The sequence below is a fragment of the Petromyzon marinus genome, chromosome 48 (assembly GCF_048934315.1).
Source record: "Petromyzon marinus isolate PM22_M1 ecotype Great Lakes invasive population chromosome 48, UKy_Petmar_22M1.pri1.0, whole genome shotgun sequence".
Taxonomy (NCBI): domain Eukaryota; kingdom Metazoa; phylum Chordata; class Hyperoartia; order Petromyzontiformes; family Petromyzontidae; genus Petromyzon; species Petromyzon marinus.
Window position 1 is genome coordinate 8,357,581 of NC_133714.1, and position 17,645 is coordinate 8,375,225.

The following is a 17,645-nucleotide window of genomic DNA, read 5'->3' on the forward strand; positions in this document are numbered from 1 at the left end:
TCTCCCTCACTCCTCCGCTTTTTTATTTCTCGCTTCCATTGTTTACATCCCGCGTGCGTCGCGCGTCGTGAATCCTCTTAACATGGCGTGGGATCGCGCTCACCAAGAACGGCGCCAACCACCCCTCCCCCCAGCCCCCCCCCCATCTCCCCTGACCACGGTGTGAGAGAAGCGTCCCTGTGGAGCGATCTGCCCGCTCACCCAGTCACCCGCTCGCCCGCCCGCCCGCTCACCCTGCCACTCGCCCTGCCACTCGCCCCGCCACTCGCCCTGCCACTCGCCCTGCCACTCGCCCTGCCACTCGCCCCGCCACTCGCCCTGCCGCCCACGCGTCCAATTGCTCGTTGATCTGTCCGAGAGGACGTCGGCGGCAGTTCATCTCCGGTGCGGTGATCTCCACGGACCCCGGCTCCGCGCTGTGTCGCGGGCGGAGATCCCCCACCGATTGGTTCGGCCGGGGGACGAGCAACAGGACGCACCGAGCGGTCAATCGTTACCTCTCCCATCCTCGGGTGATCCACTAACTCTGAGATGTCAGCTAATGAGAGAGGGTGGGGGGGCGGTGGGGGGGGGGGGGGAACGGAGAGATTGGAGCGGCCGTGGTTGTGGGAGGGAGTGGGGGGGGGGTTGGAGGAGTGAGCGGTGGGCGGGTGGAAGCATGGAGGAAGACAGAAAAGGGGCATTGAGAGCATGGAGTGAGATAGGAAGTCGGTGGCGGTGATGGACGGGAGAGATGTGTGTGTGAGAGAGGTGTGCGTTTGTGTGCGTGCGTGTGGCTGTGGGGAGCGGTGGAGCAGCGGTTAGCGTGTCGCGCCGCGAACCCCGAAGACACGAGTTCGATTCCCAGTCACGGACAACGCCGGTGACTATTATCTGAACCGGTCCTGGGCCTCCCCCTAGGGTCGAATCGATCTGAATTGAGTACCTGGTGCGGTGTTGTAAACGACATCAGCAGCGGCGCTGGCCACCCGCCCCCTCTCGTGTGCCCCAGGATTCTGTTACGGCTACACGAGGAATCTCTTTCCTTCGTGCGTGGCTGTGAATCGTGAGCGGGTGCAGAAGCGCGACCGGCTGTGCGAGCGCACGCACAGTCGCGCACGGGGGAAGCGTGCTGCCTCCTCGCTGCCGAACGGGCAGCTCGGGCATCGTGCGGGCGTTCATCAGGCGCCGTGCGGGCGCTCAGGCGCTGTGCATGCGTGCGCCCAGGAGGCTGTTCTCGTGCTGCATGGCGCGCAGGTCGCCCACGATGCGCTCCAGGTTGGACAGCGTCTTCTTGCTCCGCTCCAGCTCCGTCTTTAAGGCGGGGGGGATGCGAGAACCACACGCGCGAAAACGCAAGCAAGCGTACACATGTCAATGCCTGCGCGATAAAAAGACAAACACGGACGTCCCCCCCCCCCCCCCCCCGTACAGCCTCTAACGGACTGATGGGGCCAAGTGCTGTGAGCGAGTGGCACCTGGGTGAGATGTCACCGTATCCCTCGGGCGGGCTGCGGCTGGTGCTGAGAGACTGAGCCTCAGCTGCCTCGTTGCGGCACTGAGCCAATCACAGCCTCCGAGCAGCTGCAGCTGCAGCAGCTGCAGCAGCGGCGCCCCCTCCTGCATGCCTGGGTGGGGTGCGTGCGTGTTTGCGCGCAAGCGGCGTGCGTGTGCCTAGCAGGGATAGGGCGAGTGAGCAGTGTGTGTGTGAGTGAGTAAGTAGTGTGTGTGTGAGCGAGTGAGTGGTGTGTGTGTGTGTGAGCGAGTGAGCTGTGTGTGTGTGAGCGAGTGAGTGGTGTGTGTGTGTGTGAGCGAGTGAGCGGTGTGTGTGTGTGTGTGAGCGAGTGAGTGGTGTGTGTGAGCGAGTGAGCCGTGTGTGTGTGTGAGCGAGTGAGCAGTGTGTGTGAGTGCGAGTAAGCGGTGTGTGTGTGTGTGTGTGCGAGTGAGCCGCGTGTGTGACCGGCTCCGAATCAGTCGAGCGGCAATATCTTTTCATCGGTTGCGTAACGCTGTGTGGAAGCTACCTGGTCTGTTGCTCTGCACTAAGCTTCAGGTCTTCTCGGCCACCGTCATTCCCTCTCTTCTCTACGCTTGCGAAACGTGGACCCCCTTAATGGAGCATCTTCGCCGGTTGGAAACATTTAGGCTGGCCTGCTTACGATCCATCCTGGGTTTAACCAGGCTGGATTGTGTGAGGAGCTCACAAATCCTTGAAAGATCTGGGCAAGGTCCCATCGGTGAGCTCCTCCGGCGGGCAAGGCTGCGATGGCTGGGTCATGTAGCCCGCATGCCCAGCCACCGCATGCCGAAACAGCTTTTGTTCGGCCGGATCGAGGGGGCTAAACGGGCGCGGCACGGGCTAGAGAAGAGATGGAGTGATGTGGTACAGGAGGACGTGGAGCTGAGTGGACTTGACGATGACTGGTACCAGCGGTGTCAAGATCGGCCTCTGTGGAGGAGGCCCGTGAAGGACGCTGCTATTGGGCAGTTGGAGGCAGTCGCCCTCCAACAACAACGGAGGGCGGAGGAGCGACGCTCACAACAACAAGCGGAGCGCCGGGTGGCTAAAGCACAGCAGGCTTGCACAATAGGGGGCACAGGTGGTGCATCAGCCAGTCATCTCAGTCAGTCGACCCGTGGCACCTGGGTCTGCCCCGTGACCTCCTGCCCGCGGGCGTTCGACACTTCACGTGGCCTCAAGGTGCACATGGCCTGGCACAAGCGTTGTGGTGACGTCACCGCCACTTAGTGGCGAATGGCGGTTGTTGTTGTTGTGTGTGTGTGAGCGATGTGAACGGACGCCTCCGTGCACGTGTGCAGCCATCACCTGCTCCTCCAGGTCACGAATCTCCCGCATCACCGCGCCCGTATCCTCAATCGTGTGGATCAGCTGAGCGCAATTCTTCTCACCCACAGCAGGAGCGAGGAGATGGGAGAGACACCACGCACACACGGACATGCACACACGGACACACACGCGGACACAAACACACATAGACACGGACACACACACAAACATGCACATACGGACACACACACGGAGACACGCAAGGACACACGGCTCCGTCCATTATCTGCGCGGCGTGGGTGGCACACGGCGAGTGACCGCGCTTTGCTCGCCGTGGCGTGCGCCGGTTTAGTCTAAATTAACCGGGGGACAAACGCTCTTCAACCACGATGAATCAATGCATCTTTACATCCAGTGGTGGCGTAACTATAGAGAGCGCAGGTGGTGCAACCGTGCCTGGTTTCACGAGCAGGAGGGGTTCCAGGCGTCGTGGAAATTAAACTTAACTATTAAAAAAACACTTTTTCATTTTACCAGGCAAGGCCCACTGAGCTATATTGTGTAGCTCTTTTTTTCAGAAGCTACCTGGCCATCACAAATGACAGCGCAACGAAGCGGCTTGTCATCATCACGGCGGAAATGTTTTGCAGCCGATTCTAAACGCGGGGGGAAAAAAACAGCACGGAGCCGGAGAAGAATCCCAGGCAACCACGGGCAGAACACGCAAACTCCAAATATACAACAGGTGGCAGGGTCTGGAGCGAACCCACGACCTCCTGCATACCAGGCGAGGTAGTTAACATCTCGTGGCCACCGTGATGATGACAAGAGAGAGACACGCAAACTTTCAAATATACAACAGGTGGCAGGGTCTGGAGCGAACCCACGACCTCCTGCATACCAGGCGAGGTAGCTAACATCTCCTAGCCACTGTGATGATGACAAGAGAGAGACACGCAAACTCCAAATATACAGCAGCAGGCGTCAGGGTCTGGATCGAACCCACGACCTCCTGCATACCAGGCGAGGTAGTTAACATCTCGTGGCCATGGCACTTTTCAGCACCGCGTCAGCTCCGAGCGCGTCAAGCGAGGCGTCGCTGCGTCGAGCGGGGGCAGCCTCACCTCGTGAAGCGCCGCCAGGTGCTTGTAGGCCTTCCGTGCAGTCTCGTCCTTCTTGGCGTCCTGCACGGGAAGCAAGCCGCACGCACGCACGGCCGGGCGGCGGTGAGGGCGACGGCGGCAGCGTAGCGCTGGCGGCCGCAAGCGGTAACGCCGAGGCGTTGAGTCTATGGGCCATGTGTGAGTCTATGGGTTCTGTGTGAGTCTATGGGTTCTGTGTGAGTCTATGGGTTCTGTGTGAGTCTATGGGTTCTGTGTGAGTCTATGGGTTCTGTGTGAGTCTATGGGTTCTGTGTGAGTCTATGGGTTCTGTGTGAGTCTATGGGTTCTGTGTGAGTCTATGGGTTCTGTGTGAGTCTATGGGTTCTGTGTGAGTCTATGAGTTCTGTGTGAGTCTATGGGTTCCGTGTGAGTCTATGGGTTCCGTGTGAGTCTATGGGCCCCGTGCGAGTCTATGGGCCCCATGTGAGTCTATGGGTTCTGTGTGAGTCTATGGGTTCTGTGTGAGTCTATGGGTTCTGTGTGAGTCTATGAGTTCCGTGTGAGTCTATGGGCCCCATGTGAGTCTATGAGTTCCGTGTGAGTCTATGGGTTCTGTGTGAGTCTATGGGTTCTGTGTGAGTCTATGGGCCCGTGTGAGTCTATGGGCCCCGTGTGAGTCTATGGGTTCTGTGTGAGTCTATGGGTTCTGTGTGAGTCTATGGGTTCTGTGTGAGTCTATGGGTCCCGTGTGAGTCTATGGGCCATGTGTGAGTCTATGGGTTCTGTGTGAGTCTATGGGTCCCGTGTGCGTCTATGGGCCCCGTGCGAGTCTATGGGTTCTGTGTGAGTCTATGGGTTCTGTGTGAGTCTATGGGTTCCGTGTGTCTATGGGCCCCGTGCGAGTCTATGGGTTCTGTGTGAGTCTATGGGTTCCGTGTGAGTCTATGGGCCCCATGTGAGTCTATGGGTTCCGTGCGAGTCTATGGGTTCCGTGCGAGTCTATGGGTTCCGTGCGAGTCTATGGGCCATGTGTGAGTCTATGGGTTCTGTGTGAGTCTATGGGTTCTGTGTGAGTCTATGAGTTCCGTGTGAGTCTATGGGTTCTGTGTGAGTCTATGAGTTCTGTGTGAGTCTATGGGCCCCGTGTGAGTCTATGGGTTCTGTGTGAGTCTATGGGTTCTGTGTGAGTCTATGGGTTCTGTGTGAGTCTATGGGCCCCGTGTGAGTCTATGGGTTCTGTGTGAGTCTATGGGTTCTGTGTGAGTCTATGGGTTCTGTGTGAGTCTATGGGCCCCGTGTGAGTCTATGGGCCCCGTGCGAGTCTATGGGTTCTGTGTGAGTCTATGGGTTCTGTGTGAGTCTATGGGCCCCGTGTGAGTCTATGGGTTCTGTGTGAGTCTATGGGTTCTGTGTGAGTCTATGGGTTCTGTGTGAGTCTATGGGCCCCGTGTGAGTCTATGGGCCCCGTGCGAGTCTATGGGTTCTGTGTGAGTCTATGGGTTCTGTGTGAGTCTATGGGTTCTGTGTGAGTCTATGGGCCATGTGTGAGTCTATGGGCCCCATGCGAGTCTATGGGTTCTGTGTGAGTCTATGAGCCCCGTGTGAGTCTATGGGTTCCGTGTGAGTCCATGAGTTCCGTGTGAGTCTATGGGTTCCGTGTGAGTCCATGAGTTCCGTGTGAGTCTATGAGTTCCGTGTGAGTCCATGAGTTCCGTGTGAGTCTATGAGTTCCATGTGAGTCCATGAGTTCCGTGTGAGTCTATGGGCCCCATGTGAGTCTATGAGTTCCGTGTGAGTCCATGAGTTCTGTGTGAGTCTATGGGTCCCGTGTGAGTCCATGAGTTCCGTGTGAGCCTATGGGCCCCATGTGAGTCTATGAGTTCCGTGTGAGTTCATGAGTTCCGTGTGAGTCTATGAGTTCCATGTGAGTCCATGAGTTCCGTGTGAGTCTATGGGCCCCATGTGAGTCTATGAGTTCCGTGTGAGTCCATGAGTTCCGTGTGAGTCTATGGGTCCCGTGTGAGTCCATGAGCTCCGTGTGAGTCTATGGGTCCCATGTGAGTCTATGAGTTCCGTGTGAGTTCATGAGTTCCGTGTGAGTCTATGAGTTCCATGTGAGTCCATGAGTTCCGTGTGAGTCTATGGGCCCCATGTGAGTCTATGAGTTCCGTGTGAGTCCATGAGTTCCGTGTGAGTCTATGGGTCCCGTGTGAGTCCATGAGTTCCGTGTGAGTCTATGGGCCCCATGTGAGTCTATAAGTTCCGTGTGAGTCCATGAGTTCCGTGTGAGTCTATGGGCCCCATGTGAGTCTATGAGTTCCGTGTGAGTCCATGAGTTCCGTGTGAGTCTATGGGTCCCGTGTGAGTCCATGAGTTCCGTGTGAGTCTATGAGTTCCATGTGAGTCAATGGGTTCCGTGTGAGTCTATGAGTCCCATGTGAGTCTATGGATTCTGTGTGAGTCTATGGGCCCCGTGTGAGACTGAGTTCCGTGTGAGTCTATGGGTTCCGTGTGAGTCTATGAGTTCCGTGTGAGTCTATGAGTTCCGTGTGAGTCTATGGGTCCCGTGTGAGTCCATGAGTTCCGTGTGAATCTATGTGTTCCGTGTGAGTCTATGGGTTCCGTGTGAGTCTATGGGTTCCGTGTGAGTCTATGGATTCCGTGTGAGTCTATGGGTCACGTGTGAGTCTATGGGTTCCATGTGAGTCTATGGGTTCCATGTGAGTCTATGGATTCTGTGCGAGTCCATGAGTTCCATGTGAGTCTATGAGTTCCGTGTGAGTCTATGGGTTCCGTGTGAGTCTATGGGTTCCGTGCGAGTCTATGGGTTCCGTGCGAGTCTATGGGCCATGTGTGAGTCTATGGGTTCTGTGTGAGTCTATGGGTTCTGTGTGAGTCTATGAGTTCCGTGTGAGTCTATGGGTTCTGTGTGAGTCTATGAGTTCTGTGTGAGTCTATGGGCCCCGTGTGAGTCTATGGGTTCTGCGTGAGTCTATGGGTTCTGTGTGAGTCTATGGGTTCTGTGTGAGTCTATGGGCCCCGTGTGAGTCTATGGGTTCTGTGTGAGTCTATGGGTTCTGTGTGAGTCTATGGGTTCTGTGTGAGTCTATGGGCCCCGTGTGAGTCTATGGGCCCCGTGCGAGTCTATGGGTTCTGTGTGAGTCTATGGGTTCTGTGTGAGTCTATGGGCCCCGTGTGAGTCTATGGGTTCTGTGTGAGTCTATGGGTTCTGTGTGAGTCTATGGGTTCTGTGTGAGTCTATGGGCCCCGTGCGAGTCTATGGGTTCTGTGTGAGTCTATGGGTTCTGTGTGAGTCTATGGGTTCTGTGTGAGTCTATGGGCCATGTGTGAGTCTATGGGCCCCATGCGAGTCTATGGGTTCTGTGTGAGTCTATGAGCCCCGTGTGAGTCTATGGGTTCCGTGTGAGTCCATGAGTTCCGTGTGAGTCTATGGGTTCCGTGTGAGTCCATGAGTTCCGTGTGAGTCTATGAGTTCCGTGTGAGTCCATGAGTTCCGTGTGAGTCTATGAGTTCCATGTGAGTCCATGAGTTCCGTGTGAGTCTATGGGCCCCATGTGAGTCTATGAGTTCCGTGTGAGTCCATGAGTTCTGTGTGAGTCTATGGGTCCCGTGTGAGTCCATGAGTTCCGTGTGAGTCTATGGGCCCCATGTGAGTCTATGAGTTCCGTGTGAGTTCATGAGTTCCGTGTGAGTCTATGAGTTCCATGTGAGTCCATGAGTTCCGTGTGAGTCTATGGGCCCCATGTGAGTCTATGAGTTCCGTGTGAGTCCATGAGTTCCGTGTGAGTCTATGGGTCCCGTGTGAGTCCATGAGTTCCGTGTGAGTCTATGGGCCCCATGTGAGTCTATGAGTTCCGTGTGAGTTCATGAGTTCTGTGTGAGTCTATGAGTTCCATGTGAGTCCATGAGTTCCGTGTGAGTCTATGGGCCCCATGTGAGTCTATGAGTTCCGTGTGAGTCCATGAGTTCCGTGTGAGTCTATGGGTCCCGTGTGAGTCCATGAGTTCCGTGTGAGTCTATGGGCCCCATGTGAGTCTATGAGTTCCGTGTGAGTCCATGAGTTCCGTGTGAGTCTATGGGCCCCATGTGAGTCTATGAGTTCCGTGTGAGTCCATGAGTTCCGTGTGAGTCTATGGGTCCCGTGTGAGTCCATGAGTTCCGTGTGAGTCTATGAGTTCCATGTGAGACTATGGGTTCCGTGTGAGTCTATGAGTCCCATGTGAGTCTATGGATTCTGTGTGAGTCTATGGGCCCCGTGTGAGACTGAGTTCCGTGTGAGTCTATGGGTTCCGTGTGAGTCTATGAGTTCCGTGTGAGTCTATGAGTTCCGTGTGAGTCTATGGGTCCCGTGTGAGTCCATGAGTTCCGTGTGAGTCTATGTGTTCCGTGTGAGTCTATGGGTTCCGTGTGAGTCTATGGGTTCCGTGTGAGTCTATGGATTCCGTGTGAGTCTATGGGTCACGTGTGAGTCTATGGGTTCCGTGTGAGTCTATGGGTTCCATGTGAGTCTATGGATTCTGTGCGAGTCCATGAGTTCCGTGTGAGTCTATGAGTTCCGTGTGAGTCTATGGGTTCCGTGTGAGTCTATGGATTCCGTGCGAGTCTATGGGTCCCGTGTGAGTCTATGAGTTCCGTGTGAGTCTATGAGTTCCGTGTGAGTCTATGAGTTCCGTGTGAGTCTATGGGTTCCGTGTGAGTCTATGGGTTCCGTGTGAGTCTATGGGTCCCGTGTGAGTCTATGGGTCCCGTGTGAGTCCATGAGTTCCGTGTGAGTCTATGGGTTCCGTGTGAGTCTATGGGTTCCGTGTGAGTCTATGGGTTCCGTGTGAGTCTATGGATTCCGTGTGAGTCTATGGGTCCCGTGTGAGTCTATGGGTCCCGTGTGAGTCTATGGGTTCCGTGTGAGTCTATGGGTTCCGTGTGAGTCTATGGATTCTGTGCGAGTCCATGAGTTCCGTGTGAGTCTATGAGTTCCGTGTGAGTCTATGGGTTCCGCGTGAGTCTATGGATTCTGTGCGAGTCTATGGGTCCCGTGTGAGTCTATGAGTTCCGTGTGAGTCTATGAGTTCCGTGTGAGTCTATGGGTTCCGTGTGAGTCTATGGGTTCCGTGTGAGTCTATGGGTTCCGTGTGAGTCTATGGGTTCCATGCGACTCTATGGGTTCCGTGTGAGTCTATGAGTTCCGTGTGAGTCTATGAGTTCCGTGTGAGTCTATGGGTTCCGTGTGAGTCTATGGGTTCCGTGTGAGTCTGTGGGTTCCGTGTGAGTCTATGGGTTCCGTGTAAGTCTATGGGTTCTGTGTGAGTCTATGAGTTCCGTGTGAGTCTATGAGTTCCGTGTGAGTCTATGGGTTCCGTGTGAGTCTATGGGTTCCGTGTGAGTCTATGGGTTCCGTGTGAGTCTATGGGTTCCGTGTACGTCTATGGGTTCCGTGTGAGTCTATGAGTTCCGTGTGAGTCTATGAGTTCCGTGTGAGTCTATGAGTTCCGTGTGAGTCTATGGGTCCCGTGTGAGTCTATGGATTCCGTGTGAGTCTATGGGTTCCTTGAGAGTCTATGAGTTCCGTGTGAGTCTATGAGTTCCATGTGAGTCTGAGTTCCGTGTGAGTCTATGGGTTCCGTGTGAGTCTATGAGTTCCGTGTGAGTCTATGGGCCCCGTGTGAGTCTATGAGTCCCATGTGAGTCTATGGGTTCCGTGTGAGTCTATGAGTTCCGTGTGAGTCTATGAGTTCCGTGTGAGTCTATGGATTCTGTGTGAGTCTATGGGCCCCATGTGAGTCGATGAATTCCGTGTGAGTCTATGAGTTCCATGTGAGTCTATGAGTTCCGTGTGAGTCTTAGTTCCATGTGAGTATACACGCCCAGCTGCCTTTACTTCCCTGATGTTTGCACACACCAGGTACAAATTAAACTCGGGCCGCCGGGTTCGCAGTACAGTGCGCCACCGTTTCCGACACACACGGATACACACACACACACATGGACACACGCACACACACGGACACACACACGCCCCCACCCCCCATGACAAACCTTAAACAGCAGCTCATCGGTAACGCTAAATGTGCGCTCCAGTTTCCCAGCCAGCCCATTGATGTCCTTCTGCACCTCCCGGGTATCAGCAAGCACCTTCGCACGACAAAGACAAAGATCCCCCGTACCGCCTTTAACGGCCATCGCCCGTCAGCCCTTCGAGCCACGGTAAAACGGCGCTTCCCGAGTTTCAAGTCCAAGCTGATTTTGTTTCAACCAGAGTGAGAACTCAAAGAGACCAGGGTGACCTGGGCCATGAGTCACGCAGGAGGCGGCGATAATTGGCGTACGGTGGTGGCGGTGGGGCGGGCGAGCGGGGGGGGGGGGGGTTGGTGGATCGCAGAAACGTTGTGAAACTTTTCCACTTTCCACGGGTGCCGAGGAGGTGCCGCAACCGTGGCTCGGCAGCAGTGAAGTGCAGCGAATGCGCGGGCTAACGTCGCCTGCCCCCCACCTGTATAGGGGCAGCATTGCCCCTCGTCTTCTCCGGGTGCTCCGGCTCCCTCCCACACACGTGACAAGCGCACTCGTTAATAAGCTGAGAACGTCTTAGTATACGTGGGACTGCGGAACTGTCGGTGCTCGGTTCACCACGTGGCTGCGGCTGCTGCTGCTGCGGCTGCCTTCCCTCCTCGTCCTCTCTCGTCCAGAACGGGCGAATACCGTGCGGCGGCGGAGTTAGGCGTTGAAACGACCGCGACCGTTGCCGCAATCGAGTAACCCCCTCGGCGCTGCTCTCAAATCTGGCAAATTATTTGGGTCGCGAACGCCAGCCGCGCAAGTAGCCTATTCTCGCGGACGATGGCGCCGAGGCCGGGGATTGAACCCAGGCCCTTCTCGCTGCGGGGGGCATTGGCCACAGCAGCGTGAAAGGGGTCTGGAATTATCGGCGTAACTGTGAAGCGCCGATCTCGCGGCCGTGCCGCCTCAAACCCCCCGGGTGAACACCAAAGTAACCGCGGCCACGGTTTTCGCCGCAACATCTGCTCCCCACTAAAGTTTAACCGCGCGCGCGTGGCAAAACCATCCGGACCCGGGAACCCCCCCACCGCTGGCATCCTGCAGATGGTGACTCCTCCTTTCAAGTGCTGACGACTCGAATTTCCTCCTCTCTCTTCCTCCAAAATAACTTAACGGGGTCTCGTGGGGGGTTGATCGAACGGTGGTCACAGGCTGACCCCAGAACGCCTCGGCCTGTGTGCAAAACCTTTTGCCACGGAGTGCGAAAACTTTTACTGGGTCTGTATGTATTTACGTACGCAATGTTTGTCTGTGAGCAATGTTAGTCTATGGGCAATGTTAGTCTATGGGTAAAGTTAGTATTTGAGCAATGCAAATCGACGGACAATGTTAGTCTACAGGCAAAGCAAACAAATATAATATATTCTACAAAAATGCATTATCAATATAGACGATTTAAAAGCGCAAAGTTCTAGTGGCTCTCTACGCGAGTCTATGGGTCTCCGTGAGCCGGGGTCGTAGTGCAGCGCGCCAACCGCCACGCGCACGTACACGGTCACATGGGCTCATCATCGCGTGGAAATTTACAGCAGCAAAATTACTCTAAACGCGCGATGTCCATTCTGAATGTGGAGGGGCCGGAGAAAGATCCACGCAACCACGGGGAGAACACGCAAACTCCAAACACACAGGCGTCGGTGTCGGGATTGAAACCCGCAACCTCCTGTATACCAGGCAAGGTAGTTAACATCCCGCTATACACATACACAAACACAGAGACAATTTCAACCGAGAAGATGGATTCTGGCTCAGCAATCATTGGAAGGATTTGATAAACCATTTCGGGTCTTAATTGATTGTTCACGCTTACGGTGGCTTTCAGACCGCATCCATTATTTTTCGTCTCCCCCCCCCCTCCTCTTTTCCGAACATAGATGGACTCTTTTTGATTTAAAGCTTTCGTGACTGCAGTAATTCATATTCTTAGTTTTTTCGGTAAAGTCACGTTGAAGAGAAACAACAAAATAACAAAATATATATAAAACAATAAAAAATTCTCACGACGTTTCGACCATAACTCAAACGGTCATCATCAGGTGTGTCGGTTTGCATAAATTTATTTTGAAAACGGTAGGACCAACACCTCGGCCGTAGCAGATCATTGTTCTAATTCAGTAGGCTCACATGCCATTGACTTTTCCAAGACGGAGGTTCTTTGTAAGCCATCTGGCTTCCATGAGAGATTCGTTCATGAGGCTATCCACATATACAAACACAGAGACAATTTCAACCAAGAAGATGGATTCTATCTTAGCAATCATTGGAAAGATTTGATAAATCATTTCAGTTCTTGATTGATTGTTCACGCTTACAGTGGCTTTCAGACAGCATACATAAAAACAAATTTCGTCTCCCCCCTCCTCTTTTCAAAAAATAGATGGACTAGTCCTGGCAAACAGCCAATTGTTGCGCGTGACGCAAACGTTATTTTTATATAAATAAATAAATATGCCGTTTAAAAAAAAAATTTATGCAAACCGACACACCTGATGATGACCGTTTGAGTTATGGTCGAAACGTCGTGAGAATTTTTTATTGTTTTATATATATTTTGTTATTTTGTTGTTTCTCTTCAACGTGACTTTACCGAAAAAACTAAGAATATAGATGGACTCGTCCATCCCTGCAGTCACGAACACAGATGGACTCGTCCATCCCTGCAGTCACCTTCATAGATGGACTCGTCCATCTGAACAAACTGCCAAATCGCTCTCCGTGGTGCTAACGTTAAAAAGTAACCGCCACTTTTTTCAAATTTTCTTGCTGCGGTTTTCACACCTGATGACGACTGCTTGTGTTGCGGTCGAAACGCCGTGAGAATTGTATTGTTTCATATTTTTATTATTTCATTGTTTCCCTTCTACGTGGTGACTTTACCGAAAGAACCAAGCAAATGAATCCCTGCAGTCACGAAAGCTTTAAATCGAAATTTAAAATCCCGCCACTGGTCGAGCCGCGACCGCGCACTCGTGACGGCCCCCCCTCCACAGGACACGCACGAGACACCAGGGGTGACGGGAGGAAGAGGGGATGCCGAGGCCGTGGGGGAGAGAGGAAGAGGCGTGTGGGAGGGGCCCCACCTTGCCGATTTCCTCTTTCTGCCGCTTGATGTTGGCCACGATCTCCAGGATGCGCTGGGTGTAGGCCGCTCGGGCGACGTCCTTCGGCATCGACTCGTAGTCGGCCGCCTGCGGGACAGGCGCACGCACGCACGAGGTTCCGCACCTCACGATAAGCACGGCTGGCCACGTTGGCAATGTGAACGAACATCGTCAATCCCTTCCCCCCGCTCCGTCCCGTATAGCCTGAACAGACTGTCGGGGCAAGCGCCGGGGCACGGCACGCAAAGGAGGTGGGTGGCCAGCACCACGCGCACTCGTCTTCCCGGTGACGGTGTTTACACACCTCGCCAGGTACTCGTTTGAGGAGAGGCCCCCCGAACCAGTACAGATCGATCGTCACCGGTGTTGGCCGTGAGCGGGAATCGAACTCGGGTCGACAGGTTTGCGGAGCGGCGCTCTAAGCGCTACACCACCGCACCCATCCACAGATCCACATAGAGACCCACAGCCTCGCATGAAGACAAATGTGTGTGCGTACGCACACGAGTGCGTGATGTCAGTACGCACGCAGGCATGCACGTACCAGCTGGCGGTGGAGGTCTTCCTTGCTGCGCACCTCCTCGGCCGTGCTCTTCATCTTCACCCTCATCTCGCGGATCTGGGCCACGCGCCGAGACGATGCCTCCTGCAGGAACATGCGCACGCACACACGCGGTCGCACGGTCACATGGTCACACGGTCACACACACACGTGGTCGCACGGTCACACGGTCACACGCTCACACCGTCACACGGTCACACGGTCACACGGTCACACGGTCAGATGGTCAGATGGTCACATGGTCGCACGGTCACATGGTCATGCGCTCACACCGTCACACGGTCACACGGTCACACGGTCACACACACACGCGGTCGCACGGTCACACGGTCACACGGACACACTGTCAAACGGTCACACGGACACAAAAGACAAAGATCCCCCGTATAGCCTTAACAGACTGTAGGGGCAAGTGCTGTTAGCGAGCACCTATGAAGGTCGGCACAGCACACGAGGGGGTGGGTGGTAATGTTTACACACCGCACCAGGTACTCATTTGAGGCTGAGTCGACCTAGGGGAGGCCCAGGGCCGGTTCATACATATTCGCCGCTATTATTGGTCGTGAGCGGGAATCGACCTCGGGTCGCCAGGGTTCGTAGCGTAGCTCGCCAACCACTGCGCCACCGCTCCACTCTCACGCCCACAACAACAACAACCCCCGGCGGCACTGCCTACCGAGCGACGGCGCTGCAAGCGCAGCGCTCGTGCCGGGCTAGGTACACGCTCGCGGACTCACCTGGCAGGACAGCCCCAGCTCCTTGAGCTCTCGTAGCTGCTGCACGAGCGGAGAGCGGTGAGACTCCCACTGAGCGGTGAGGGCGAGCACTCTCTTAGCGCTGCCCTCCACCACCGCCTACACCACACGCGTACAAAAAGACAAAGATCCCCCCCCCCCGTATAGCTTTCACGGACTGCTGGGGCGAGCGCCAAGCATCAGCACCAATGAACCGTCACTTGACCCGTCACTTGACCCTTGATTGATTGAGGTCGGAGGGTCGGGGGGGGCGTGGGGGGGTGGGGGTGGAGGGGGGTGGTGTGGGGGGCGGGGGGAGTCACCTGCAACTTGGCAGCATTGTTGTGGGCGTCGGGCAGGAGATCGAGGGTTGCCTTGCGCACGCGGAAAGATTCTCGGTGCTCGGCCAGGGCCTGCTGACTAGCCCCCAGCTCCTCCTCCACCTGATGGACACGGGGGAGATGTTAACTCCCCCCTCCCCCCCCTGCGCGCTGGTATGCAGCGAGTGCGTGGGTCCAATCCCGACCCTGACGCCTGCTCCATGTTTGGAGTTTGTGTGTTCTCCTTCCGGGTCCTCCGGTTTGTCCCTCCGCATGTAGAATCAACATGCGTTTTGGACTATTTGGCTGCTAGGATAAACTTCCAAGCGACAAGCCACGTCGTTTTGAGTTATCACTTGTGGCCAGGTCGTGTCTGAAAACGATCCATGTAGCTCAGTGGGCCTTGCCTGGCAAAATAAAAAGTTCAGTTTTAGTTCAGCCTGAACAGAATGCTGGAGCAAGTGCCGTTCACAGGCATCTGATAAGAAGGCCGACGCAGCACACGAGGGGGTGGATGGGTGGCCAGCACCACGCCCGACCACCTGATGTTCACCAGACCGCACCAGGTACTCATTTAAGGCCGAATCGACCTACAGAATATCTGAAGGTTGCCTGTAAGTGGGTATCGAACTCAGGGAGCCGGGTTCGTAGCACAATGCAATACCACCCTCTTACCTTTTCTCTACTTTGCACTGCTATCGATTTTTTTTGTACTGTTTGCAGTTGTAACTCGTTGACCCGCGCCTACTGGACATCTGTGGGAAAGAACTTTATAGCTCATCGGATTCCTCCAGCAGTCTAAATAAAGACTCTAGATTCTTCCTCCTAACAAGTAAACACACACACACACAAGCATGAATCTCACGCGGTCACATAGACGATAACTGTGTGTGTGTGTGCACGCGATCGTGCAAATACACGTGCAAGTCGCATCTGCGTGTGCATTTGTGCGTGCATGTGTAAGCATGTGTGTACGTGTGTGTGCATGTGTGCATGTACGTATGTGTGTGTTTGCGCGTGTGCACGCGTGTGTACGTGTGTGCGCATGTGTGCATGTACGTATGTGCTTGTTTGCGCGTGTGTACGCGTGTGTGCATGTATGTGCGTGTTTGCGCGTGTGTACGCGTGTGTACGTATGTGTAGCGGTAGTGTAGAGGTTCGCGTGCTGCGCTACGAACCCGGCGACCAATTATCTGAATGGGTACCTGGGCCTCCCCTAGGTTGACTCAGCATAACATTAGTACCTAGTGCAATGTGTAAAAGCATTGCCACTGGGGAGACAAAGGCGGCCGGGCGTGGTGTTGGCCATCCACCCCCTCGTGTGCCGTGCCGGCCTTCACAGGTGCTCGCTAACAGCACTTGCCCCAACATTCTGTCAAAGCTACACGGGGAATCTTTGCCTTCGTCTTGTTTATACGTGTGTAGTGACATCGCTGGATGTCACCATGCTGTAAGTGCAGTGCCGGCCCTACAGGACAGGGTGTGTGGGTGCCGACCTTAGGGGAAGGTCGTGTGAGGCCATGGCACTCTGGTTGACCCGGGATGACACGTGGCTAGGAGGATCACGTGGGTAGAACCCAGGCTCTTCCTGACGGTTCTGGAAGGGGGGCGTGGCCAAGGGCGGAGCCGTCCCGGGGAAGAAACCCTTCGTCGGCGATCTTCGTTCTGCGAATCTTCCAGCACGTGGACCCGGGCAGTATGTTGTTGGTCCCGGGTCCGGAGTTAATAGTGACTCAGTAGCCAGTGCAGTTGACCAGGGTGGTCGTCGTGTTAAAAGGGGAAGTTACCCCGTTGTGTTGGAACTTAATAAATGCGCTGCCTCCAAGTCTAAGAGTGCGACTCAGTTGAACCCACTACACGTGTGCGCGTGTACATGTGCGCGTGTACATGTGCGCGTGTACATGTGCGCGTGTACATGTGTGCGTGTAAGTGTGCGTATACGTGTGTGCTGTGTACGCGTGTGTACATTTGTGTGTGTGTGTACGTTTGTGTGTGCGTGTACGTGTGTGTGTGCGTGTACGTGTGTGTGTGCGTGTGTGTGCGTGTACACGTGTGTACGCGTGTGTACACGTGTGCGCGTGTGCGTGCGTGTGCGTGCGTGTGCTAGTGTGCATGTGTGAGTGCGTGTACGTGTGTGTGCATGTACGTGTGTGTGTGTGTGTACGGGTGTGTACTCGTGTGTACGTGTGTGTGCGTGCGCGTACATGTGTGCGTGTACGTGTGTGTGTACGTGTGTGCGTGTACGTGAGTGTACGGGTGTGTACTCGTGTGTACGTGTGTGTGCGTGCGCGTACATGTGTGCGTGTGTACGTGTGTGCGTGTGTGCGTGTATGTGTGTGTACGGGTGCGTGCGCGTACATGTGTGCGTGTGTACGTGTGTGCCTGTGTGTGTACGTGTGTGCGTGTACGTGAGTGTACGGGTGTGTACTCGTGTGTACGTGTACGTGTGCGTGCGCGTACATGTGTGTGCGTGTGTGCGTGTGTGCGTGTGTGTGCGTGTACGGGTGTGTACTCGTGTGTACGTGTGCGTGAGCGTACATGTGTGTGCGTGTGTGCGTGTGTGCGTGTGCGCGTGCCCTTGCCTGCGTGAATCCACCTCGCAACCGCCGTGTGTCCAGCTCCAGTGCCTCCACCTGCGCCACCGTGCGCTGCAGCCGCTCCTGCAGCGTCTCCGCCTCCCTCGCTCGCCGGGACTGCACATCCTGCACCGGCAAACGGGGCAGTCGAGGTGGCGGTGATGGCGGCGATGACGACGGTGGCGGTGATGATAACAACGGCGGTGGTGGTGGTGGTGGTGGCGATCATGTGGACAGTGATGACGATGGTGGTGGTTGAAGATGACCGTGGTTGCGGTGGTGGTGATGGTGGCGGTGATGATAACAGCGGCGGCGGTGGTGGTGGCGATCATGTGGACAGTGATGACGATGGCGGTGGTGAAGATGACCGTGGTTGCGGTGGTGGTGATGGCGAGGGTGACGGCGGC

General features: G+C 55.3%; 1 protein-coding gene across 4 annotated transcripts in view; it reads right to left on the reverse strand.

Moving 5' to 3' along the window:
• The window catches only part of CCDC22 (CCC complex scaffolding subunit CCDC22), a 32,692-nt gene continuing 15,047 nt past the window's right edge, over positions 1-17,645 (reverse strand). For all 4 annotated transcript variants that reach the window (XM_032972280.2, XM_032972282.2, XM_032972281.2 and 1 more), the window contains exons 10-18: positions 17,245-17,364; positions 14,666-14,785; positions 14,346-14,462; positions 13,591-13,692; positions 13,026-13,133; positions 9,925-10,020; positions 3,892-3,951; positions 2,807-2,881; positions 1-1,293 (exon numbers count right to left, since the gene is read on the reverse strand). In XM_032972280.2, the coding sequence (XP_032828171.2) occupies positions 1,180-1,293; positions 2,807-2,881; positions 3,892-3,951; positions 9,925-10,020; positions 13,026-13,133; positions 13,591-13,692; positions 14,346-14,462; positions 14,666-14,785; positions 17,245-17,364 (912 nt within the window). In that variant the 3' untranslated portion in view covers positions 1-1,179. The remainder of the gene's footprint in view (positions 1,294-2,806; positions 2,882-3,891; positions 3,952-9,924; positions 10,021-13,025; positions 13,134-13,590; positions 13,693-14,345; positions 14,463-14,665; positions 14,786-17,244; positions 17,365-17,645) is intronic.